Raw genomic sequence first — 26,539 nt, 5'->3', positions numbered from 1 at the left:
GCTAAAATATAGTGTCTGTCCCACGGTCTTAAACATTTTGCTGGACATCACCGATGTTCATCGAAATCGTTTTAAAGGACATTTTGAAAACGTGCCTTGAACTGTCAGGCCTTGACTTCAACATTGTGTTGGGTCCAGACAAAATTGTATATCTGATTCAGTCTTCTTCAATCGCAGTGATCTGAATATTAATAACGATGTATCCTAAATATGCTACATATAAAATATGCTACAGGAAATCTTAATTTACAACCGCTACAGTCGCCTCTGTTGTCATTGTAGCATTTCAGTGTCACGTGATGCGTGTGTGCGCACGTGTAACTGACAGAGCCGTTCATGGAGAGCGCCCCAGCCCCGAGAGAGGAGGGCGGGAGAGAGATGCTAGGCAGAGACGCGAATCGTAACACTGGATGCAAACTATTAAGGCAGTTATAGCACACAGGGTGGGACCTGTCAGACCACAGGGCCCCCGGAGTATCCCCACTCGCGGGAATAATCTTTGCATCGGAGCTGCTGGCACTTTGATCGGCCTATTTTATATTGCAACGAGGACGGGCAGACCACGAACGAGAAAATCCCGGAAATCAGACATGCTCGGGCTTTGAACCGATCACCCACAGCGCCTGCAATAAGGTGAGAGCAACCAAGTAGGCTAGACTTTCCAGTTCTACGCAATTACTCATTTTTCTATGCGTGAAATGTTAAATCATTGTGTTACCCATATGATATGCTATGATCAGTGGGGAAATTTATAGGCAACGGAAAGTGGGACGAATATTTAAGTTATAACATAGTGTTACCATGGTGGCAGGTTTGGTGTCTGTAGGCTACAAATATAAGATATGCGATTATTTACAGCAACTGTAACAAATGTTATGGGGGAGTTTTATCACCAAGCATGGACATAGCTTACCTTGCGTAAGTGACCTTTTAAGGAGCTATTTTGGTCTTAAAGTTAGTCATTATGTGTAGGCTAAGATATAGGCTGTAATAACCAGGGATGTAGGCTACCGACTGAATAGGAACACTGAGTTTATTGATTCATCTGAATATGCGCTAGGCTACTGCTTTATTTTGTGGTGGGCTACCATGACTTTCCCGACAAGAATTAGGTACAATGGAAAGTGTCATTTTGCCAAGTCCGTTTAATTCTTCGCTGATGATCTAAGTTACAAATGCACTGTCCTTTCCCCTGTCATCTCATTTAAACTGACATCGGAATGTGACCCGTGTACCATACATGTTATCGACTGGGTCAATGTCCATTACCTGTGACTTCTAAAGTATGCCGAGCGAGTGATTCTCGGACTTAAAAACAGGACGTTTTTTTCTTAGGCTGTGGTCCAGATCCAGTTGTCTTAGACTGCATTATTTTAAAGCAGCTCAGAGAGCTCAATTAATATGTTTAACATGCCTTTGTATTGTTATAGTGAAACATTCAAATAATATTTGTTACATTTAACTGTAGGCTATTCAATTGAAGAGTTGTTGGAATTTGGAAATGATCGCAGTCTTTGATCAACCAACTGATTCCATGATTGTTTACATTTGTTGTAACATCTTAGTTGAGCGAATTTTATTTTCTTCGTAGGTAATATTTATTTCCATAGAAGATGGTGTACCTCAAAGAGAGTTTTAATCAGCAACAGAAAAGACACGGAGATTTTTCGACATGAAGCTTTCAAATACAGTGCGCTCCCTCTGCGAACACAGCGCCGCCAGTAGAGCAGCTCTCCCGCTGTCGCGCAGAGGATCCGGTGGAACATGAGGAGAGGACGTGAGCTACGTGCGCATCCAGGAGTAGACGACATGACATGGAGGGCTTGGGACACACGGACCTTTTAAACACAAGCTCTTCTCGCGGACCCAACAGTGTTTGCCGTGCACAAGAAAGAGTCACACCGAGCTCGTCTGAGCCTCATGCGGCAACGAGAATGGGACTTAACGCTTTCTGTGCCTCGCAGTCCAGGAGCTCCACGGCCGCTGAACTGCTGGCAGGACTGGCGTCTAAAACTGACGTTCCTGGAATCTCAGTGTTAAAGAAGGAGACGAAAACTGGTTTGCCCTCGTACAATGGCGAGGTTGTGTCTCCGTCGGCCACCAACGAAGGCAACTGCAGTGACGTGCTGGCCCACACGCCCAGCGGCTTCACGCAACTAGAAGGGCTAACGGAGACCCCCGCTGGCCCTGCACAACCCCCGTGCAGAACCCGATCGCTGGAGAGCGGAGGGGAGCGGACACCACAATCTTTGCTGAAACGGGCAAACGGTGATATGCGGGCCCGCCAGGCACAGCATCAAAGGCGCAGGGATGGGGAGAACCGGGACACGGGGCTGGGGCCGCTGGTGGGAGGGGTCGGATTAGGCCCAGTGGGGTGCCCAGGAAACCCTCTCAACCTGGACAATTATTTCCCTGCCGAGTGCAAGAGGAGAAAACTGGAGGGGGGCGAATGCAAGGCAGATGTGGCGGCCACCACTGCCAGGAGCACGCGAACCGTAGCACCCCTGGCTGCCAGCAGCACGTTCAACCAATGCAGCACCCCATCGCCGACATCATCCCCCACTGTCAACAGACTCCACCACCACAATTACAACCCCCACCCCTACCCCAACCACATCCATCACCAGGGTTTCCTCCACGAACTCAGCCCAACCCCGAGTGCCCTCCCTGGCCAGCCGTCCCCACCCGAGGCCCCCTCCATCCCCTCGGCACTGTTGGCGGGCTCTGGCTCGGCCTGGTCGGCGGAGCAGATCGCCCAGTACATTGTGCCGTGCATGAAGCACTACGGCATCTGCGTGAAGGACCGCTTCCTGGGCGCGCGGCTGGGCGACCGCGTGCTGGCCGAGGTGGAGAGTCTCAACCGCAGCGGCCGTTTCCGCGGCGGGCAGCTGGTCAGCCAGCGGGGCATCCCTTCGCGCAGTATCCGCGGCGACCAGATCGCCTGGGTGGAGGGCCGCGAGCCGGGCTGTGAGGCCATCGGCATGCTCATGGCGCACATTGACGAGGCCGTCATGCACAGCGCTGCCAACGGACAGCTGGGAGACTACGTCATCAACGGACGCACCAAGGTGAGACGAGAGCTCCGAGCTCCGCGCACAAACATGACAGTTCACCCTTGTAGGTGTAAATATAAATGCCACACTGTGAGCTCATTAGGTCTGACTTTGGTTTGCCAGATCTGGGCCAGATAGCTGTAAAAGGGGGAGACAGAGAGGCAGAACAGTGATTCCTTTCTTGGAGCGGTTTCCACACAGAAGCTCAGTGGTGTGTGGGATCTTGTACTGGTCAGGGCCACGGTAGTTGTAAATACTTTAGGAAGGCGGACTGAAGAGTAGAGATGGACCATAGCGTATTGTTATTGATATACTGGTAGAATTTATTCCCATGATAAGACTTTGTCATATCGTTATAGTAATGACATAGTTGACAAAATGTATACAGTATGTGGAGCAAGGTGGGCACTCACATCCGGATCAGGGCAAAAGGTGTTCCAGAGAGAGAGAGCGAGAAAGAGGGAGAGGGAGAGAGAGAGAGAGAGAGAGAGAGAGAGAGAGAGAGAGAGAGAGATTCACCAGTGAATGTGATGGGAGCCTCTCTAATATTTCTTCAAAGTGGTTGTATGCACATCCCACCTCACTGAGGCCAAGTGCCAGGTCATGCCTGATGAAGACCCTGCTGGGTCGAAACGTTGTGTTATGTTTTTAACTCAATAAATGTAGTTCTTCTGGGAGATTGCAGTGTGCGGACAACTACTCTTCTTTTCTTTGATAAGCCTCTCAAATATACCAGCTGACTTCATGGCCAGTGCTGGGCCAGGTCAGAGCCTGAAGTGTTGAAAAGTGACTGTTATAGAGTGAGAGTGACCGGGGGCCTTTACTCGTGATCCTTACGAGGGACTCCCTCCCCAATAAGCAGCAGATGTTGGGTCAGACGTGGCTCAGATCCATGCTAGAACTTTCAGGGGTTCTTAGAATAGTGTTTGTGAAACTACAGGGACAAACTCAATTAACCCCATTTTGTTTTTATAACGAGCAGTGGGGTCATATTGCTGAGATCCTACACACTGTTACACAAGTGTCTGCAGTTACACAGCTCCTCTGTGGCACTGTGTGCGTGTGTGTGTGTCTGTGTACGTGTGTGTTTGCACGCTTGTGCAATGACTCAACAGCACTCATCACATAATCTTACAGCATCACCAAACCACACACATGCCAAATATCATGACACTCTGTATTGTGCAAACATCATCAACTCATCAAAAGCCTTATGACAGCAGCATGACTATGGATGTCGCACAACATGTTACTGACAGACAATCGGTAAACGGGGATTTGATTACCAAACCTGCCATTAAGAGTCCATGTCAATTTGGATAAAAGTGACCTGCTTTTCATTCTGATAACTTCAGACCATCGTTACACTAGAAAATTGAACCCTCAGATAGCTCCAAGTCTGTGATGGATTATCCAATACAAATGGTTAGAGAGCGGGTGAGTTTTGGGAACGCTGATGAACAGTGGGGATAACACTGTATAGTCCCATAGAGGGTTCTTGGTCCCATAGGGTTCTTGGTCCCATACGGTTCTTAGTCCATAGGGTTCTTAGTCCCATAGGGTTCTTAATCCCATAGGGTTCTTAGTCCCATAGGGTTCTTAGTCCCATAGAGGGTTCTTGGGCACAGCAAACATGCCACCCTGTGTGAGACTCAGCGTCTGTGTTGGGTTCGTTATGTAATGAGAAGTGACAATGGGCAGCACTAAACTGAGCACTCACCAGTCTAATGTGCTGTTCATATCATGTCCACAGAAGAGTGGTAGTCTAGGGGTTTGGTATGCATTCTGTACCCATCTGATGGACCACGGGCACATCATGCCACACTGAGCAGGGTACACTGAGTAACCTTTGTGCTGTGGGCATCAGACATAGCTTAGTCTGTGCATGCCCCCCTCACACACACACACACACACACACACACACACACACACACACACACACACACACACACACATACACTCTGTACTCTTGTACTGGTTCCATGGTGCCAGACTCAGAAGTGAAAGTTCTCTCTCGCTCTCTCTCTCTCTCTGTGAGTATCTGCATTGGCGATCAGTGTCTCTGCTGCCTTTGAAGGCAGGCAAGTCTTTCCAATCTTGATCTCGCACCCGTACATAAACAATGCATTCTTGCAGCTGGTTTGGCGAGGTTGTGTGTGTGTATCTATATGTGTGTGTGTGAGAGAGAGAGAGAGAGAGAATGGGAGAGATATAGTTTATGTGTGTGGCTCTGTGTGTGTGTGTGTGTGTGTGTGTCTGTGTGTGTGTGTGTGTGTGTGTGTGTGTGTGTGTGTGTGTGTGTCTGTGTGTGTGTGTGTGTGTGTGTGTGTGTGTGTGTGTGTGTGTCTGTGTGTGTGTGTGTGTGTGTGTGTGTGTGTGTGTGTGTGTGTGTCTGTGTCTGTGTGTGTGTGTGTGTGTGTGTGTGTGTGTGTGTGTGTGTGTGTGTGTGTGTGTGTAGTGAATCTTGTGGCTGCAGCCTCAGTGCTTCAGTGTTTTCCTTCACTGCACTGCACTGTGTTCTTTACGAGTTGGTCCACCCCACCCCACCCCCACCCCAGTGCAGGTCAGAGGTCAAACAGTGCAGGTCAGAGTTCAGGCATTCAGACACACCTGTTCCAAAAACCTGTCTCTGGCCTTGTCCAGCGTGGGTTGCAAGCTCCTCTGGTTCAGGATTTGTTTGTTTTTCTGGAGGTTCAGCATGAGTCAAATACTGACACAAGTTCAATACTCCGTGTTCAGGACTAGGTGTTAAACCTGTTTGGATAAAGTGTGGTAATCGTTAAAGCCTGATCCAAGTTCAGGACTCAGGGTTTTAACAGCTGTCTGGGTGCACATCTCCTGGGTAATCCTGTCTGTGGTATCTTTATGTCCACATAAAACCACTGGCTGGGACATAATGTACGAGTCCTGAGCTGAGTGTTGATGCTGTCTGGTAATGGTATGGAGTGATGGCAGAAGGCAGGCAGAAGCACAGTGAAAAGCAAAACAAAATGAATCATAACTTTAGTCATGAGCTCATGTTGTTCCTGATTCTTTAGTAAAGGTTCTTAAAACCATTTCAACCTAGAGGTTTTCCCTGATGGAGAAGTTTTTCCCTGATGTGATTTTCCCTGGGGTGTTGGGACAACCAGTCGCTGAATTAATTTTACTTTTTGTAACAACACCCCCCCCCCCCCCCCCCCCCCAAGTCAGATGATTTGTGTGTGTGGGACGAGTGTGTGTGTGTGTGTACATGTGCATGAGTGCCAGTTGGGCCAGAATCAACATCATGCTCGTCAAGTGATGTGGGAGAGGATCGAGGGTATCAGCAGTGTGGCATTGGCTGTCCTCGGCTCACCCTCAAGGTGTGTGTGTGTGTGTGTGTTTATGTGTGTGTGTGTGTGTGTGTGTGTGTGTGTGTGTGTGTGTGTGTGTGTTTATGTGTGTGTGTGGGTGGACTGAAGCCACCCGCTGTCTCAGCACTGCAGAGGCCAGAGTGTCCCCTGACTCTTATCAAGTACATTGTGTGTGTGTGTGTGTGTGTTTGTGTGTGTGTGTGTGTGTGTGTGTGTGTGTGTGTGTGTGTGTGTGTGTGTGTGTGTGTCAGATTTCAGATTTTTACATGTATTTACATGTATTAATTGTGCTTATTATTTTTTATTTAAGACCATAATAAAATATGTTGCATAGGCAAAAATATACAAAGCTATATTGCCAAAACAAGAATTGGATTAATAAGAATAATTATTACACGGCTCTTCATAGTGCTGCAGAATGCTCCATTCACTTGAATGGGCCTTCCCAACCTTCGGCGGTCTACTAATTCTGAATAACAGACCGTTGCTAAGTATAACAGACCGCTGTCAAGGAAAATGGGCTTTGTGCTTCTAAGTCAATTCTTTCATATCACTACGCAAGGATTGGAACTTCATTCAAAAGTGAAATCGGAGGGTTGTGGTATCAGCTGTGTTCTAAAGAATGTTTGATTCAAGTTCAGCGTGTGTTGTTGCGAACTATTTGTTTATCAGCAAAAGCCATGATGAAACGGTAACAAATAGGCTATAGCCTAGGCTATGTAGGCTAAAGAGTCATATCGTGGGGAGTTTATTGTGTCATTTTGGTAAGTAGCCGTGTAATAAGCGGGATAATGTATAGAACGCCGGTCATTGTCGGGAGATAGGTCCCTTCAGGGCGGAACAAGACCCCTCCGCTGCGTGTTGGGGTCCGGTTCGCCCTGTCGGGACCTATCTCCCGACAATGACCGGCGTTCTATACATTATCCCTTACTTAGGCATGGTTGGCATTTCGTTGTGTCTGTACTCTGCACAATAAAGTTGAATCTTATCTAATCTAATTTGCTGAACACATAGCAGACCACAATATCTACTCACACTGCTAATAAAGCAGGCTAACGAAGACAGATACGTAGATTCATTTGGCATAGATGCATGCATATACTCAGGTATGTGTAGCTGTTGGATGTGATCATGTTTTCCGTTTCTCTCTCTCTATCTCTCACACACACACACACACACACACACACACTTCCCTGCTGTGTGTTTATTTTAGTCTCTTTGCCTGCCGCAGTTTTGATAGACTACTCTGATAAGTAAGACTCACTTCACGTGAAAAGAGCAGGCATGTAGACGTGTGTGTGTGTGTGTGTGACTGCGTGGCAGAGTGTGTAACTTTGTGAGGGTGGTGACTGAGTACTTTCACTCAAGTGTGTGAATAACACACTTTTCCCCCTCCCCCTGTAAGTGAGTGAGATTTCGGGTAGAGAATTTGCTGTTTGCACACACACATGCACAAACAAACACACACACATATACATATACATACACACACACACACACACACACACACACACACACACACACACACACACACACACACACAATTAACAGTATTAACTACAATAATTCAAAAGGACCCACTAAAGCCTCTAAATAGCGAGGCCAGTTGAGTTGCCCACAAATGCGTGTGTGTGTGTTTGTGGAATTGGACAGTGTGTGTGTGTGTGTGTGTGTGTGTGTGTGTGTGTGTGTGTGTGTGTGTGTGCGTGTGCGTCTGCATGTGGATGCGTGTGTGTGTGTGTGTGTGTGTGTGTGTGTGTGTGCGTGTGCGTCTGCATGTGGATGCGTGTGTGTGTGTGTGTGATGCTGAATCCTAGTGGATTAATAGAGCTGCGGTGGCCTAGCAGAGGTGTGGATGAGAGAGGAGGAGAGAGAGTGGATGAGAGAGGAGGAGAGAGAGTGGATGAGAGAGGAGGAGAGAGAGGAGGAGAGAGAGTGGATGAGAGAGGAGGAGAGAGAGTGTGGGAGGGAGGGATGCAGAGAGATGGGGATTAGAAGAGAGAGAGAAATAGAGAGAGAGAGAGAGAGAGAGAGTTAGAGAGAGAGAGAGTTAGAGAGAGAGAGAGAGAGAGAGAATAAAGAAAGATGAGAGAGGGAGAAAGAGTGGGAGTAGAGAGAAATATGGGGGGGGGGGGGGTACAACTGCTTGCGTTTTTCCCTAAAACAAGACTGCTGCAGTGTAATGGCAGGTGTGATAGAGACCGAAAGACAGCACTGCGTCGCCCCCCCCCTTCTGTTCAGTGTGCTGCAGACCGCACCAGAGCCCACTCTCTCTCCTTTCCTCTCGTTTGTTTGGTCCAGTCGTCCCTTCTCCTCTTGCCTTCTCTCCCTCCCGCTTTCTTCCTTCCCTTCGTCTTGTCTGCCCCTCATGGTTTAGCGAGCCAAAATATTTCGCTCGCCGTTGCCCTGGAAACCAGCCATGCCAGGAAGGCGTTGCCAGGCACGGCAACGAGGGGGAACCGACCAGGGTGACGGTGCCCGGAACACTGCCGACATCGTTGCCCCCGGAGCTCGTGTTGTTGCCAGGTGCGACGGGTGACGGCCACAGCTGTCGTCTGTGGTGCTACTGAACAGAACCACGCGCCACCGTTATAGCGCTGTGTTTTGCCGTCGTGTTTGTGCGTGTGTGTGTGTGTGTGTGCGTGTGTGGGCGACAGATAGAAAAGGAGAGGGAAAGAGAGAGGGAGAAAGAGAGCGCGAGAGGGAACGAAAGGGTGAGTGGGTGAGCCAGCGTGAAGCAGCAGCGGTGGCTTGGTAATCAAAACGTCTGCACCACTGTGTCCTCACATGCCCTGCCTGCATAAGGGAGAGAAGGAGGGAGAGAAGGAGGGAGAGATGCAGGTAGAGGGAGAGAGAGGTAGAAGAAGGGGGGAAGTAAAGATGGAGAGAAAGAAAGATAGGGCAGGGGAGAGATAGAGAAGGCAGGAAGAGAGAAAGAGGGAGGGATGTAGAGAGGTTGAGCCCTCACCTCGTCTAGTAAGAGCTGGATGAAAGAAAGGATGGGAGGATGAGAGACCGAAAGAGAGGGAGAGAGAGATGGAGACACAGAGGGCTAGATTTATGTACAGTTGCCAACGCAATGTTATCAGCGTCATGGCCAAACAGCAGAAAGTGCACGCTGTGCCTCTGCATTTTTCGTGCTATTTATCATAGCTGTAGCTCATCTGGTAAACGGCGCCTTTTTTAGCGGTCATGAAATAATACAATACATAATAAGATGTCAACAAGCAGAGAGATGATACAGAGCAGTATTCTACTAAGAAAATACTTGAACTACTTGTGCACGTAAGCGTTAATAGCCAAATCTAGCAGGTAGAACAGTTAAAGGGTTCTTCCACCATTTGGAGAATTACACTCATGTTCCACCTCCCCTTGAGTTAAACAATTGATTTTTACCTTTCTCAAGTTCATCCAGCCATTTTCTGAGTCTGGCGATACCACTTTTAGCTCCAGCCTAGCATAGATCATTGAATCTGATTAGACCATTAGCATCTCGCCTGCTAGCATCACGTAATTATCCTATTTAAAACCTGTCACTTGTCTCAAGTTAGAAAGGGTAATAAAACTAATTGAAAATGAAACGTGGCGATTTTCTAGGCTGACTTGATAGAACTATACTCTCAAATCCTCCACAGAAATGCATGGGGTTAATTTGTAACGCCAATATGACAGTTGTCTACAGATATCACGCTCCTTCCGTGGCAAAAAATCGAAATGTGAATACATCGTGCCAATCATGAGGTGTGTTGTGAATGTGAATACATCGTGCCAATCATGAGGTGTGTTGTGATTGTGAATACATCGTGCCAATCATGAGGTGTGTTCTGATTGTGAATACATCGTGCCAATCATGAGGTGTGTTGTGATTGTGAATACTTTTTGCCAATCATGTGTCGTTATCTCGCCGCTGGAGCGAGGTTGGTGTGGTGAAGCCTTGCGCATGCGCAGTTCTGCCCGAAATAGATGCCCGATAAGTGCCCAAAGTGTGTTGCAATATGGCCGCCGAGTGGAGGGACTTGCCTAAAAGGACTTTGGCTAAAGTGGATGATGTGAAAGTGAAAATGAGAAAATATGCCTCAAGTGGTCGCAAAAGCAACAGCTACATGTACCCCAGATAGACAGAGAGAGAGAGAGAGAGAGAGAGAGAGTGAAAGAGAGAGCAAGTGAAAGGGTGAAAGAGACTGCAGAGTGGGAGTAGGAGAAGAATGGAGAAAATGAGGGAGAAAGAGACTGCGTACATAAATACAGGAAAAATTAGAATAGAAAAACAGACTCGCTCATACACAGAGCATAAACACACACACACACACGCACACACACAGACGCACGCACACACACACACACACACACACACACACAGTATAATCAGCACTGCACAGTAAAGTACATTATTTTGCAAGCGCTGATCTCTCTCCAGTGTGTCAAGGGAGAGCGGTGAGTCACACAGACACACATCGACACACACACACACACACACACACACACACACACACACAGACACACATCGACACACACACACACACACACACACACACACACACACAGACACACATCGACACACACACACACACACACACACACACACACACACACACACACACAGAGACACACGTCAGACACATCGACACACACACACACACACACAGACACACACACACACACACACAGACACACGTCAGACACATCGACACACACACACACACACACACAGACACACATGTCAGACACATCTACACAAATGTGCACACACACACACACACACACACACACACACACACACACACACAAGAAGAAGATGGGCTGTAGCATGCAGGATAGTGACGCCAGCAGGAAGTATTAGAGATGAAGAAACCTTCAGTCCAGGTCATAAATAGCCGGATGTTGGCCATGATACAGAGAATGATCACATGTGCACACACACACACACACATACACACACACACACACCACACACACACCGCCCCATCCTGATCAAACACACACACACGCACACACACACCACCCCATCCTGATCAAACGCACACACACACACACACACACACACACACACACACACACACACAGACACACACACCGCCCCATCTTGATCAAACACACACACACGCACACACACACCGCCCCATCCTGATCAAACGCACGCACACAACACACACACACACACACACACACACACACACACACACACCGCCCCATCTTGATCACACACACACACACTGCTCATCTCATGCTCACATCCATTCATGTGTGTTGTTTTTCAATCTACTCACCTCTCCCACTCAGCAGTATATCGGTTATTATTGGTAACACACACACACACACACACACACACACACACACACACACACACACACACACCATTGTGACCTCTGTGTGTGTTTTTTTTATTGTGTCTTATCTCCTCCCAGAGTTCCCACTGCATCCATTATCTGAGCAGGAAGTGTGTGCGTGACTGCGTGTGTGTGTGTGTGTGTGTGTATGTGTGTGTACGTGACTGTGTGTGTGTGTGTGTGTGTGTGTGTGTGTGTGTGTGTGTGTGTGTGATGAGCACTATCAGCTCTATTAATACTACGATGGGAGCTTTAATCATGTCCAGAGTTTGGGTCAGGTCACATGTGGTGGGGTCAGCTGGGGTAACTGCACAAGTGGACGGCCTTGAATAGAAAGAGAAGGAGTGATAGAGAGAAAAGAAGAAAGATAGAGTGAGAGAGAGACGAAAGAAGAGAGAGAGAGAAGAAGGAAGATAGATAGAGTGAGAGAGAGAAAAAAAGAAGGTAGAGAGAGAGAAGGAAGGAAGATAGATAGAGTGAGAGAGAGACAAAAGAAGAGAGAGAGAGAAGGAAGATAGATAGAGTGAGAGAGAGAGAAAAAAAAGGTAGAGAGAGAGAGAGAGTTTGCCACGTCCTTCTTTGTCACTTATGATGTGGTTGGCATGCAGCAGAGGGAAGAGAGAAGGAAAGAGAGAGAGAGAGAGAGAAAGAGAGAGAGAGAGAGAGAAGAGAGAGAGAGAGAGAGAGCAATGCTTATACTTACTATATTTGGTTATATGATATTTAATATATCAAAGACTATTCTAAACATCTCGTTTGTACTTATTTCATGTAACCAGGTACATCGTAGATATGGTACATTCATACAACTTAGTCATTTTCTCCTCTATGTTGGATCTATCTGGGCAAGGCTAAAAAAAGAAGTTGGAAAGAAAGATGATGTAACATGAAATGTTTGGTTTGGCGTAGTCGTGGACACGTCCGTAATCCTTCCCAAGATGGCCGGAGGAGAGAGCGAGACGTGTCGAACGAGCACCCACACTGGGCACTGGGGTCGTGTTTACCCTTCAGGCAAGGGCAGGCTTAGCCAGCAGCACGATTTCCCCGATAAACACACACACACACTCAGACACACACACTCGCACACACACACACACCAACACGCATGCACACACAGGCAAGGGCAGGCTTAGCCAGCGCCACGATTTCCCCGATTCCGAAACTAATTGGCTTTAATGACCGCCCATTTAGGGTCCAGGGGTCACTCATGTCAACGAGCTTCGCCAACACACGGCTGGCTTCATGGCAGAGACCCAGTCTGTCACTGTCCACGGAGAATGTGAACTCTCTCTCTCTCTCTCTCTCTCCCTCTATCTATCTCTCTATCTCTCTCTCTTTTTCTCTCTCTCTATTTCTCCCTCTATCTCTCTCTCTCCCTCTCTCTCTTTTGTTCTGAGTGTTCACCATGGCGTAAGACAGGACAGGATGGTCAGACATCGTCTGATGCTCTGGAACGGACGTGCATGGTCAGCTGTGATTTGAGATAGCGTTCAGCGCCACATTTTGGACAATCAGCGTGTCAGCAATGTGTCAAGACTGACCAAGACTGATTTAGGGAAACGTTGCCATATAAACACTGGAAATTAGAATGGAGTGTCAGGGTATCTCCATTTTGTGTGTGTGTGTGTGTGTGTGTGTGTGTGTGTGTGTGTGTGTGTGTGTGGTATGTGTGTGTACTGCCCTGTGGTTTTTGGGGGCTAGCTGTACTCTCTAATTGTGCTGACTATGGTGCCACAGGGGTTGGATGGAGTCGGTTCAGAGGAAGTAGAGAGGAGCCAACACAAAGCTCAGCAGATAGCCCTTCAGTCCACTATAGACTCGTTCAGAGCAGAGCAGATAGCCCTTCAGTCCACTATAGACTTGTTTAGAGCAGAGCAGTGGACTGGAGTCTGGTCCTGCTTACTGCTGGTCACTCCACCACAGGGTGCAGTGTGCATATCTACAGCCTAGGTGGACACAGGGTGGGTCTTAGTGGTATTAAACGATGACTTCCTGAACTCCTGTCTTCCACACAGGCCCACGTGCAGACACACATACACACACACACACACACACACACACACACACACACACACACACGTAATATTGGGGCAGTCGTGGTCTACTGGTTAGGGCTTCGGGCTTGGAACTGAAGGGTTGCCGGTTTGATACAGACCAGTAGGCATGGCTGAAGTGCCCTTGAGCAAGGCACCTAACCCTCACTGCTCCCCGAGCGCCGCTGTAGCAAGGCAGCTCACTGCGCCGGGATTAGTGTGTACTTCACCTCACTGTGTGCTCACTAATTCACGGATGGGATAAATGCAGAGACCAAATTCCTTACGTAAGTATACTTGGCCTAGAAACCTGTTTTACATTTACATGATTTTACATACACACACACACATTCACTTACACACACACACATGAACGCACGCACGCACGCACATACACACACACACACACACACACACACACACACACACACACACAAAGTCACACAAGCTGCACACACAACCTGAAACAAATGCACATATTACACACACACATGCACACACACACACACACCCAAATAGTTTCTTCATGATCGTATCCAGCCATTCTCATCATCTGATGTGCACGTCTTTCCCAGAAGAGGAGAGGAGAAGGGGGAGGGGGCGAGGGATATGAAAGTCGACCTTGGCGTGACCCCTGGTCAGATTACGCTTCGGACGCCTTGCGGAGAGGACCGAGGCCAAAGCCGTTAGCAGCGCTATCACTACACCATTGACCAAACACACCGGAGAGGGGACCCTGCCGTAAGGGAGGTCCCCCCACGCACAGGGCTGCCTGCGGTCACTCCTGGCCAGGCCAGCGCCCTGTGGCCTAGACTGACTCGGCAGATTAATGACGATTACCTCTCCAGCACAAGCGAAAGCAGGCTCACCTCTTTGGTGTCACGGAAGGGAATACAAGAGCTGAGCTGAGCTAGTGCAGGAGGGGGGAGGGGGGGTCAGTCAAAACATGCTCATAGTGGTGTTCTTTCAGGTGCTGCGTGTGTGTGTGTGTGTGTGTGTGTGTGTGTGTGTGTGCGTACGTGCGTGTGTGGCCTAACCCACCCCCAGAAAGGCCTCTTGTACACACACACACACACACACACACACACACACACACACACATCTCCCTGGCCTCCCAGGGCCCTCCCCTCTCAGAGGCTCAGACAGAACAGAAGGGAAGGGAGGGAGGCCGCCTGGTGCTAGCGCTGAGCAGAGGTCAGAGGTTAATCGCCGTAACGAGCAGAGACAACGGCCGGCCAGTCGCCGATGGAACGCGGCCCTTGTGCTAGACGCACGGTCGCCCGCGTTAGAATTCCTACCACGGGGCTCACTAATTAGCGACCGGCTCTGTTGGACGAGAGCGCCATGTTCGAGTCTGTCCCTTGGCGAACTCTCCTCTTGGCTAGCCGCTCATCTTAGTAGTCAGACTGATAGCTGTTCATTTCAACAGTCAGTGACTTAGTAGAAGGCTGTGCATTACGTTAATTAATAACAAGTTAATAATTAACTTGGCTTCAACAATCAAGCCTCAATCAAGTAAATTAGGAGATTTTTCCAAGTAAGCGCTTGGTGCAGTAATTATTAAAATTCAAAAATTTTAAAATTAAAATATAAAATTTTAGAAACTAACTGTAAATGAAGTGCAAAGAGAGCGGATGGGCAAAGAGCACAGAACGTGAAGCATAGTGAAGAGCTGTCACAGCGGACTGGGGTGGTACGAGGCTGTTAAATTTTGGAGCAGTTCTCGTTCTCGGGGTGTCCTCGCTCGACAAGTTTGGTTTCAGTTCTGCTAACGTTGCCAGGTGCGGCCTCTCTTGGCCTCTGCGGAGGTCTTTTGTCCTACATGTGCCCTTGTAGTTCAGACTGTGAAGCTAAAGGGGTGAAATGGAGTCGTCAGCTTTTCTTTTTCTCTCATGCTCTCTTTCTCTTTCTATCTCTCATTCTCTCTCTCTCTGTCTTTCTTCTCATTCTGTCTCTCTCCATCTCTCTTTCTCTCTCATTCTCTCTCTGCCTCTCTTCTCTCATTCTCTCTATACGTCTCTTTTTTATCTCTTTCTCTCTCTGTCTCTCATTCTCTCTCTTCATCTCTCTTTCTCTCTCATTCTCTCTCTGCCTCTCTTTGTTCATTCTCTCTCTGCATCTTTTCCTTCTCTCATTCTCTTTCTATCTCTCATTCCCTCTCTACCTCTCTTTTCTCATTCTCTCTCTCTGACTCTCTTTCTCTCTCTCATAACAGAGCTAGCTTAGCCCCCGTGTCCCTAAATGTGAGGGCATTTTTTGTAGAGTCAGTTGCCAGTATTAAAACCCACCCAAGAGTGACTGTTTCTTTCCCCTTACTAGTGCTAAATGAAAGGAAAGGTCACAAGAAGGCGTTTCTCTAAGGAATGTGGGTTTTTCCAGCCTTGACTGGACACTGCTGCTTTCAGTGGACCCTGCAGTATACTGTACGTCATCATGATCTAGTGAACGTAAGGAGAGAAATCAGAGTCAGATCAGAATCTAGAAGACTACACATCTATAAGCATAGTGCAGTCCTGTTTGGTGTGTCTTTGTACATACTTTTATTTATGTGTGTGATCTGTGTGTGTGTGTGTGTGTGTGTGTGTGTGGTCTGTGTGTGATCCATGTGTGTGTGTCAGGTGTGACGCTGTGTATACTAGAATCAGGTCTATAAGCATTGTGGAAATCCCCCAAGGACATAGTGCAGTCTCTGTCCTGTCTAAAGGGGTAAGAGTAATAATATGGAGGAAATGAGACTCCGCTGCACACACTCTAGTGCTGTAGGCCTGTAATAGTCACTACCTGGCACTCACACACATAGGATCTTTGTTTCTGTCTGTGTGTGTGTGTGTGTGTCTGTGTTTATACGCAACAGTGTCGGTCGGTGTGGGTGTGAGAGTTACATTGTGTGTTTCAGTATGAGTACATTATGTGAAGTTGCCATCTAAGGGAACAAACTCTTCTAGCGACAGCGTGTGTGTGTTTGTGTGTGTGTGTGTGTGTGTGTGTGTGTGTGTGGTGTGTGTGTGTGTGTGTGTTTGTGTGTGTGTGTGTGTGTGTGTGGTGTGTGTGTGTGTGTGTGTGTGTGTGTGTTTGTGTGTGTGTGTGTGTGTGTTGGGGCAGTGTATCCTGGGTAGGAGGTCACCTCTGGGTGTTTTCGCTGTCGGTTGTGGAGTGAGTGAGATGGCAGTGGAGCCGAGTGGAGGGGGGTGCTGCTGGGTGTATTGTGTGCGTAAGGTCAAGCCATCGGGACCAGTGGCAGCAAATTATGTCCATTTCAATCAGTGACCTTCATCTTGTTTGATAAGATGTCTGTGTGTGTGTGTGTGTGTGTGTGTGTGTAATCAGCTTGGGTTCAGAATAGTCTCAGAAGAGACTTGCCGTACTCTGAAAGGCTGTGGTTAGGCAGTAGGTTGGGTTCTGTACACGCTGTGTGTGTGTGTGTGTGTGTGTGTGTGTGTGTGTGTGTGTGTGTGTGTGCGTGTTGTGAATGTGTGTGTATCTGTATGTGTGTGTGTGTGTGTGTGTGTTGTGAATGTGTTTGTATCTGTGTGTGTGTGTGTGTGTGTGTGTGTGTGTGTGTGTGTGTTGTGAATGTGTGTGTATCTGTGAATGTGTGTGTATCTGTGTGTGTGTGTGTGTGTGTGTGTGAGTAAGGGGGCGTTTATAAGAGAACGATTGCGAAGGAAGACGACAAAATATTTTATCATAAGTGCCTTTCGTTTACACGGCGACCCCGCCATCGGGGCTTGAAGACGCAAAAATCTGAAGACTCCTTCCAGAGTGTAGAGTTTTGAAGACGACCCGGGTTGCGTCTCCGTCTAAACGGCTAAACCAAAGATCCTTGATTACCTCTCTGGCTAAACTGTCAAATTAGAATGTCTGCGCGTGACGTACCGGGGTTCTATCATACCACCACCCAGCGGTCTGGAATGCATATCCAATCGAATATCACATACTCTTGCGTCTTCATATAAACAAAGATTTCCCCCTGAGAATGCTCGTCTAAACGCGAATAAAAAAATGAAGACGAGACGCCACTTCTGCTCTTTTCATCGTCACCGTATAAACGTAGCCTAGATGTGACACCATGAGTGTGTGCCTTGTATAAACGTAGCCTAGATGTGACACCATGAGTGTGTGCCTTGTATAAACGTAGCCTAGATGTGACACCATGAGTGTGTGCCTTGTATAAACGTAGCCTAGATGTGACACCATGAGTGTGTGCCTTGTATAAACGTAGCCTAGATGTGACACCATGAGTGTGTGCCTTGTATAAACGTAGCCTAGATGTGACACCATGAGTGTGTGCCTTGTGCCGCCTCCATTGAGCTGCTCTGCCAGCAAGCGTAGCGGGACTGCTGACAGCAGGGACAAATCTCTCTCCTCTCTCTCTCTCCTCTCTCTCTCTCTCTTTCTCTCTCTCTCTCCTCCCTCTTTTTCTCCATCCTCACTCTCTCTCTCTTTCTCTCTCTCTCTCTTGCCTCTTTTTCTCCATCCTCACTCTCTCTTTCTCTCTCTCTCTCTCCTCCCTCTTTTTCTCCATCCTCACTCTCTCTCTTTCTCTCTCTCTCTCTCTTGCCTCTTTTTCTCCATCCTCACTCTCTCTTTCTTTCTCTCTCTCCTTTCTTTCTCTCTCCTCTCTCTCTCTCTCTTTCTCTCTCTCTCTCTCCTCCCTCTTTTTCTCCATCCTCACTCTCTCTCTCTCTCTTTCTCCTGTTATGTTTCTTCTTCCATTCTCTCCATTTGCTCTGTTTTTTCTCTTTCACACTTTTTTTCTCTCCATCTCTCCATTCTTCTTTCTTTATGCCTTACCCTCAGTCCTTCTCTTCTCCTCTCAACCTTTCACCCCAACTTTTTCTGTCCCTGATGCACTCTCTCTCTCTCTCTCTCTCTTTTTCCACACACAATAGTGTTCCTCACACACCAGTGTTGTGCATGGTGTGTTAGTGTGGAATTTCTCGGCTGGCCTCTGGCGCTCCAGGGGTTAAACCTGTAGAGCACATACTCAGTGTGGGCGGGGCTGCGCAACCCAACTCTGCGTTCTGATTGGCTGAAAGGCGCCTCTGTCTAATGATGACGCAGCACTTTGTGGAATGCTCGGGGCCCTGGCTGCCGTGCCCGGGCATGGCTTAAAAGGACGGCGTGACATTTTTAGAAACATGATGAGCTTGCGTACGTGTCAATGTGTTTCTTGGTGTGTGTGTGTGTGTGTGTTTATACATACACACCTATATACTGTATATTTGTGTGGGTACACACATGTGTAGGTGTATGTGTGTTTTGGTGTGTCTTTGGATTTATTTTTATGTGTGTGGGCTTGTGTGTTTGTGTGTGTGTGTGTGTGTGTGTGTGTGTGTGTGTGTGTGTGTGTTTATACATACAGTGTATACTCTATGTGTGCATACACACACATTTGTAGGTGTATGTGTGTTTTAGTTTTGTATGTGTCTATTATGTATGGGGGCCTGTGTTTGTGTCTGTGTGTGTGTGTGTGTGTGTGTCAGGTGACAAGTGTACCGTGACAGTGAGACGCTGGTGGCGGGTGCAGAGTGAGGGTGCGAGGTGATCTCTCCCAGTTCAGGTTACAGTTGGAGCAGAACTTATAGAAGAAGCAGTCACAGCATCACAACAAGGGGTCACACGCTGCACCTACGCACACACATACTACACACACACACACACACACACACACATATCTGCACCGGAGTGTGTGAGGGGGAATGTGAAGCAGTGTGTATGCTTGTGTCTTTGTGTGAGTACTTTTGTACAAGAATGAAAGTCTGTGTGTGTGTGTGTGTGTGTGTACTTTTGTACGAGAATGAAAGTGTGTGTGTGTGTGTGAGAGAGTGTGTGTGTGTGTGAGTATGTGTTTATTCATGGAGGCTCTGTGCATGTTAATGTGCAAACAGTAGAATCCTGGCACTGTTAAGTATCTCCGGCTAGGAAAACCAACAAACTCCCTTAACTGGTTTTGATCTGCCCACTCTCACTCTAGAACCCCCCTCTACACACACCTAGACAGTCTACTGCCCTTTTGCCCTTTTAGTCTGTACCTTCTCCTCTTACCACCCCCCAGTCACACATAAACCTTATTCTCCTTGTGTCACCATAGCACCCCCTTCAAAGACACCCTAGAAATTCTACTGCCCTTTACCCCTCTCCTTTTACCATCCCCCTTCCCCAATAACCCATAACCTTTCACCATATGACCCTTCCTGTCCTAGTACCCCCATCCACTGACACCTAGACATTCTATTGCCCTTCTACGTTTCTCCATATGACCCCTTAACTAAGAACTCATAAATTCAACTGACCCCTTTAAGCTTCACCCCCTCCACCCCCAACCTCCATGTAACAAGCTCCTGCACCCATCTAAGCACCCATAAACTCTAACCCCCCCACCTTGGCCATATGTATTACTGGGCCTGGAGCAGGAGCTGGTGATCAGTGGGGATAACAGCCCATCCTTGTGTCATTGCAGGCAATGGTGGCCTGTTACCCTGGACACGGCACGGGATACGTCCGGCATGTGGACAATCCCCACGGCGACGGTCGCTGCATCACCTGCATCTACTATCTCAACAAGGACTGGAACGTGAAAGTAAGGACAGCCTGGATACATATACACACAGACACACACACACGTACACACACACGTACACACACACACACACGCACACACACACACACATGCACACACACTTACTCAAAGAACATAAGCCTGAGTGTTTCTGTCAAGACACACACTAGAGCAATAGAGCAGTGGTTCTCAAAGTGTGGGGCGGGCCCCACTATTGGGAAATAGAGACATGTCACATGCCTTTCTTTTTTTGACAAGATCATATATTCAAAACAAAATAGCCACACACAACATAGGAGTCAGAAGCAGACCGACATATAAATTGAAATAGCATCTGATCCAGTGGACCAAGACAGGAAATGCAACGTGGAACCATTTTTATTTTTTTTTAACATTACCATTTTTCTGAGTTGATGGGGTCAGGTGGGGCTTGAAAATTCCCCACTTCCTAAGTGGGGGATGACAGAAAAAGTTTGAGAACCACTGTCGTGCTATAATTCTGGATTGCTCAAAGAAGTTATCAGGCACAGTCAGTAGGAAATCTCAGAGACCTTTATTCATGGTACAGGAGACCTACGGCGTGTCGCTAACAAGCGCAGTCTAAAGATACAGAGAAAGGGCGCACTTCTTCTAGGGCTTGTCAAAACTTACATCTCCCCTTGTAGCATGTGAAATATTCACTGACCACATCACCCAAACTCGTCCAACACTGTACACAAGGATGTATTCCTTATTAACCGACATTAGAGAACCCATACAAGGCCCTTAAACACACACACACATATCATAAAGGTAAAAATTTACACCACTGCACTAGACGGATAGCAAGAGCAATGTGAGGATCATTTTGCTGAATTCAACATACAGTCACGGACACAGACTATAGTAACTTAGACTAATACAGTCAAGGACAGAGACTATACTAACTTAGACTAATACTAAGTTATCCAAACCATACACAACCCCACATACTGTAGCACGTGACATTATTTAAACTGCACCTCATTTAAGCTAAGTATTTATAGAAGCGCAGCGGCGGCCATATAGGTTTAGTCAGATTTAGGAGTCAGGTTTAGGAGGACCACCTTTTTTTTGTATGTTGATCTTAAGGGTATATGTCAACCCACTCCATAACCACTCATTTCATGTATAGCGCCACCTAGTTAAAATCGTAGTGTAAAATGTAATCGCAGGTATCTGTGACCTAACATGGTCAAAACCGCACGAAATTGGAAGTGTAGGATCATTATGACACCCTCTGAATGCACGCCAAGTTTCGTGGAATTCCGTTCATGGGGGGCCACACAATAAATTAATTTATGTTACTGTACACCAACTGGCCTGTAAGTGGCCGGACACAGTTTTCTGTGAATATCTCGAGAACCCTAAGGCCTAGGACAGGGGTCTCAAACACCCGGCCCGCGGGCCAAATCCGGCCCGGGTCCGGCCCAATTCCGGCCCGCGACGTATGTCAAAATAATAATGCAATCCGGCCCTTGAGGCTATTTTTAATTGCGACAAACAACGATACTGATTAAAATAGACGATAGATACAAGTACGGTGACAAATCTCATTTGTAGCCTACTCTGCTCCACTATGTGCTAGACATCCAGAGCTTGATTTAAACCCAAAATCGCGAGAAACACAAAGACGTGCATTTGTAATGACGCGGAAGCGATGCAGGCCATAGTTTTGCACAAATTGAAGCAGAAATAGGCCTACACTTAATGTTGAAAAACGTTCACGTGTGATGAAGTCTTAGGTAGGCTATGTTATTCACCTATTCTGATTCTGAAGGAGAATACCCTTTTGGAGATTATGATCGATTGTCTATTGACAGTGATAGTCACAGTGCGTCTGTGAATGGAGGTGCGTCTTTGCGTGTATACGACGGTGTCCACTAAGCATACCATGCTTATTTCGACCCTCTGCCCAACATCGCTTGGAGGTTGCAGTGGTAATCGTGATGAAAGTGTCCGTAATGGACGTGGTACAGACAGCAGGGCTAGTAGAAATAGAACTACAAAGTCACCCGCAATATGATGCGAACTTCTGGGTACTTAGATTACCCGCGATAGGAACTGATTTGATCAGAATACTTTATTGTAGGCCTTGTGGTTTAGTAATACATCACTAAACCATATACATCTTAGGTGTTGGTATACATCTTAGGTGTTTTCCTGTTAATTTGTTATGTGGGTAATATGAAAAAAAGGAAAGTAAACCTGCTCAAATATGTTCATCCAGTATTTACTGAAAGGTGCATAATTTGAGGTGCTTGCCATCCAGTGATGGGTACATTTACCCCCTTCATAAACTTTTGTTTATACTCAAAGATTTTTACATTTACAGTAGGACGTTATCTCTGACCACTTTCAAGCCATGGCCTTTTGAAATTTTGATATAAAAATCCAAAGGTGTTGCTTTCTTAACCCTGACGCCTAGTTTGCCAGGTTTAAAAAAGTTATGAGAGGAAAATATTTTTATTTGGTGTGAAACACACACATACCCGTTTTTATGCTTTTTGTTTGTTTTATAATTTGTATTAATATTTATTTTATCATTATTTTATTTATAAGCTTAGGTTGCTAGCACAGGTGTCTAAAACTAGATAAAAACACTTGCAATTTCTGTTTGCAGTTTTGTGTGGTATTTGAAAAAAAGAACATTGCATTTTCAGAAATAGCCGGCTCTCCAATCAGATGAAGTTGGCAGAAGTGGCCCCCAGCTCATTTGAGTTTGAGACCCCTGGCCTAGGAGGACCACCTTTTGTCTGTATGTTGGTCTTAAGGGGCCATGTCAACCCATCCCATTACCACTTATTTCATGTATAGCGCCACCTAGTTAAAAATTAAAAAGCAAAAAATTAGGTGTTTTAATCACAATATCTCTGGCTGACATGGTCAAAACTGCACGACATTGAAAGTGTAGGATCATTATAACACCCTCCGAATGCATGCCAAGTTTCGTGGACTTTCGTTCATGGGGGGACCATACAATAAATTAATTTATGTGTACATATAGTGACCGTACACCAACAGAGTTTTCTGTGAATATCTTGAGAACCGTAGGGCCTAGGATGACCCATTTTTTACGTATGTTTGCCTCCAGGGGTCATGTTAACCCATTCCATATGCACACATGTGAACAGATACACACGCACACACATACATTCACAGTAATCATACGTATGACACATACTCACACAGTAGACGTACGCATGCATGCACATGCACACACACAGGCACATACACTGGTACACACACAAGCACATGCAAGCACACACACACACACACACACACACATAAACATAAACATGTACACGCACACACATGCACACAATTCAAGAATTTCTCAGAATTTTGAACAGGCAAGGTGGGGGTGGGGTTGTATAAAATGTATTTTACATGTGAAATCTATGAACTAATCATGTTTTGGTACTTGTTGTCTAGCAGATACCAGTGAGATAATGCAATTCAGTGAGACAGTTAGAATCATATATGCCTTTCAGCGTGACTTATTTTTGTGGAAAACATGTGCTGGACTGGGCGGCGGTCATATTTTGAACCGCTCTGCAGTACATCTAGTTTAGATGTGACTAAGGTGTGTTTGTGTGTGTGTGTGTGTGTGTGTGTGTGTGTGTGTGTGTCCAGGTTCACGGAGGTCTTCTGCAGATCTTCCCTGAAGGACGTAACGTGATGGCCAACATCGAGCCTTTATTTGACCGCCTGCTCATCTTCTGGTCGGACCGACGAAACCCACATGAGGTCAAGCCAGCCTTCGCTACACGGTGAGTCAGTTCAACCACACACACACACACACACACACACACACACACACACACACACACACACAAACTTTTCCTTGTGTGTTGCACTCTCACACCTTACCTTTCCCCTTGATCTCGCTATGGCAATGTGACCACATCTCTCTCTCCCTCTCTCTTTCTCACACAAACACACACACTCATAAACTTTCCCCTACATCTTGGAGAGGCACTGTGACCACTTCCAGACACACACACACTCACACACACACACACACACACACACACACACACACACACACACACACACACACACACACATTTCCTGCCAGCAGCTCCTCAACAAACTCTCACACAATTCACCTTGTGTGACCTCGGAGCCTCAGACTCACTCTCTTTCACACGCGCACACACACACACACACACACACACACACACACGCACACACAGATACACGATGGACACAAAGGCACATACACCATCACTGCACACACATGCAAACACACACTTTGACATACTTTATTGGCACACAACTTCAGATGCCTATTTGTGCCTTTGGGTCATAGGGTTGTAAGCATTATCCCTCCATTTTCTGCCGAAGTGTGTGTGTGTGTGTGTGTGTGTGTGTGTGTGTGTGTGTGTGTGTGTGTGTGTGTGTGTGAATTTTTGTGTGTGTGTGTGCGAGTGAGTGAATGTGTGGAGTAGACAGGAAGTACGTTTTTCCTGAATTTGCGTGTGAGTGTGTGTGTGTGTGTGTGTGTGTGTGTGTGTGTGTGTGTGTGTGTGTGTGTGTGAATGTGTGTGTCTGTGTGTGTGTGTGTGTGTGTGTGTGTGTGTGTGTGTGTGTGCGCGCGTGGCTGCGGGCTCCATTGCAATGCACATGCCCTCAACAGAGACACAGGAATAAACAAAGCAGTAAGATCCCCATAGTCTCAAATTAACCCATTATGGCGACGCCTCTATCTTTCGCTCTCTCTGGCTCTATTAAAACTGCTGCCTTTTAAGATATTTAACTGGGGATCTGCCTTCTAACATATCATAGAATTACCCCATTAACGGTCATTTTTGAAGGCAACATTGATGTATCCTTCTTGCTCTCTACTACCCATAATCCTTTGCGGCAACGTCTGAAACAGCAGTGAAAAGTAAACAAAGATGACACCGGTTATGGCTGCTGAATCTGTTGAAATGTGATCTGTTTCACATTTTTTTGCTTAGATGTGTCAAAATCTAGCAAGAAATAAACACTGTACTATCTGATTATACCATTGTAACCCCTGATAGTGTCTGGTCTGATATATGTGCCGTCTGTCAAACAACTTTCTACCATTAACCTGCTAGCTTCCATAAGCTAGTTTAGTTTAACGTTCCGGCTTTTACTAACGTCATACCGTAATGTTAACCAAAGATTCTAGAGTGCTACGCTCATTCTTAAAAGATGTATTCAATCCAAAGTCATGTCTAGTGAGATAACTCTCTATTTAGGCAGGGAGGCAGCGACGTTCTCCTTATTACAGCTTCACTCTCTGGATAATCTGTTTTCATAAATATTGGTGAAAAACACCTTTGTGGTGTTTTGATGCATTGACAGAGTCTTACTGGATGATTACTGCCTTCTCGCTCTAGCATACACACACACACACACACACACACACACACACAGCAGTGGATTAACACCGTCTGACAGAGTGTCTCTTGTTTCTCTCAGCTATGCCATTACGGTGTGGTACTTTGATGCAAAGGAGCGAGCAGAAGCCAAGGAGAAGTATCGACTGGGTGAGTGTGTGTGTGTGTGTGTGTGTGTGTGTGAGAAAGAGTGTGTGTGCTTCCATCTACATATATTTGGAGGAGTGTGTGTGCAGTAGTGTATTGGTAAGAGTGTGTGTTTGCCTGTTTGCTTGTGTGTGAGTGTGTGTATGTGTGTGTTTTAATCTACATGTTGGTTGGAGTGTGTGTGCTTGTGTGTGTGTGTAGGTTTATGAGAAAGGATGGTGTTATTTACTCGGTAGCCTTGTAAACGAGGTCTTGAAATGATTAAATTCTCTCTCTTCTCCATAGCAACCGGACAGAAAGGTATCAAAGTGCCTGTCACTCAAAACAGGACCTAACCTTGGGATGGCAAGGACACCACCGGTGGGATCTCAGCAGAAGTGTCTTCCCCTGCTGCTATTGGACAGAATGTCTAAAGGGGAGGGGCCAGAATGAGTTCCACAGAACAGGACACGTCTTCTCTCCCCCTTCTCAGCTCCGCCCAGAACTCATATTTGCCACCTGATTGGCTAGAGGAGACACTCCCTCCATGCTGATTGGATGGCTGAGACTGGAGAAAAGGGCGGGAGGGAAACTGATTAAGGGGACGAGAGAGGGAGAGGTGGATAGAGAGAAGGAGAGGTGGATAGAGAGAGGGAGAGGATAAAGGGATAGAATCTCAGGAGATGGCTGGTTGGAAAGTGGATGGAGAC

At 46.9% G+C, this 26,539-nt stretch overlaps 1 protein-coding gene across 1 annotated transcript in view; it reads left to right on the top strand.

The window, feature by feature from the left end:
- The first annotated feature begins 329 nt into the window (after window positions 1-329).
- The window catches only part of egln2 (egl-9 family hypoxia-inducible factor 2), a 27,911-nt gene continuing 1,701 nt past the window's right edge, over window positions 330-26,539 (top strand). The window contains exons 1-6 of the mRNA XM_042063155.1: window positions 330-633; window positions 1,592-3,068; window positions 20,212-20,331; window positions 23,965-24,101; window positions 25,786-25,853; window positions 26,136-26,539. The exon at window positions 26,136-26,539 is cut by the window's right edge and continues 1,701 nt beyond it. Of these exons, the coding sequence (XP_041919089.1) occupies window positions 1,815-3,068; window positions 20,212-20,331; window positions 23,965-24,101; window positions 25,786-25,853; window positions 26,136-26,185 (1,629 nt within the window). The 5' untranslated portion in view covers window positions 330-633; window positions 1,592-1,814 and the 3' untranslated portion in view covers window positions 26,186-26,539. The remainder of the gene's footprint in view (window positions 634-1,591; window positions 3,069-20,211; window positions 20,332-23,964; window positions 24,102-25,785; window positions 25,854-26,135) is intronic.

The sequence above is a fragment of the Alosa sapidissima genome, chromosome 15 (genome assembly GCF_018492685.1).
Source record: "Alosa sapidissima isolate fAloSap1 chromosome 15, fAloSap1.pri, whole genome shotgun sequence".
NCBI classification, from domain to species: Eukaryota; Metazoa; Chordata; class Actinopteri; order Clupeiformes; family Clupeidae; genus Alosa; species Alosa sapidissima.
The sequence above is the reverse complement of the archived record's forward strand: the minus strand, read 5'-3'. Positions and strand labels throughout refer to the sequence as shown.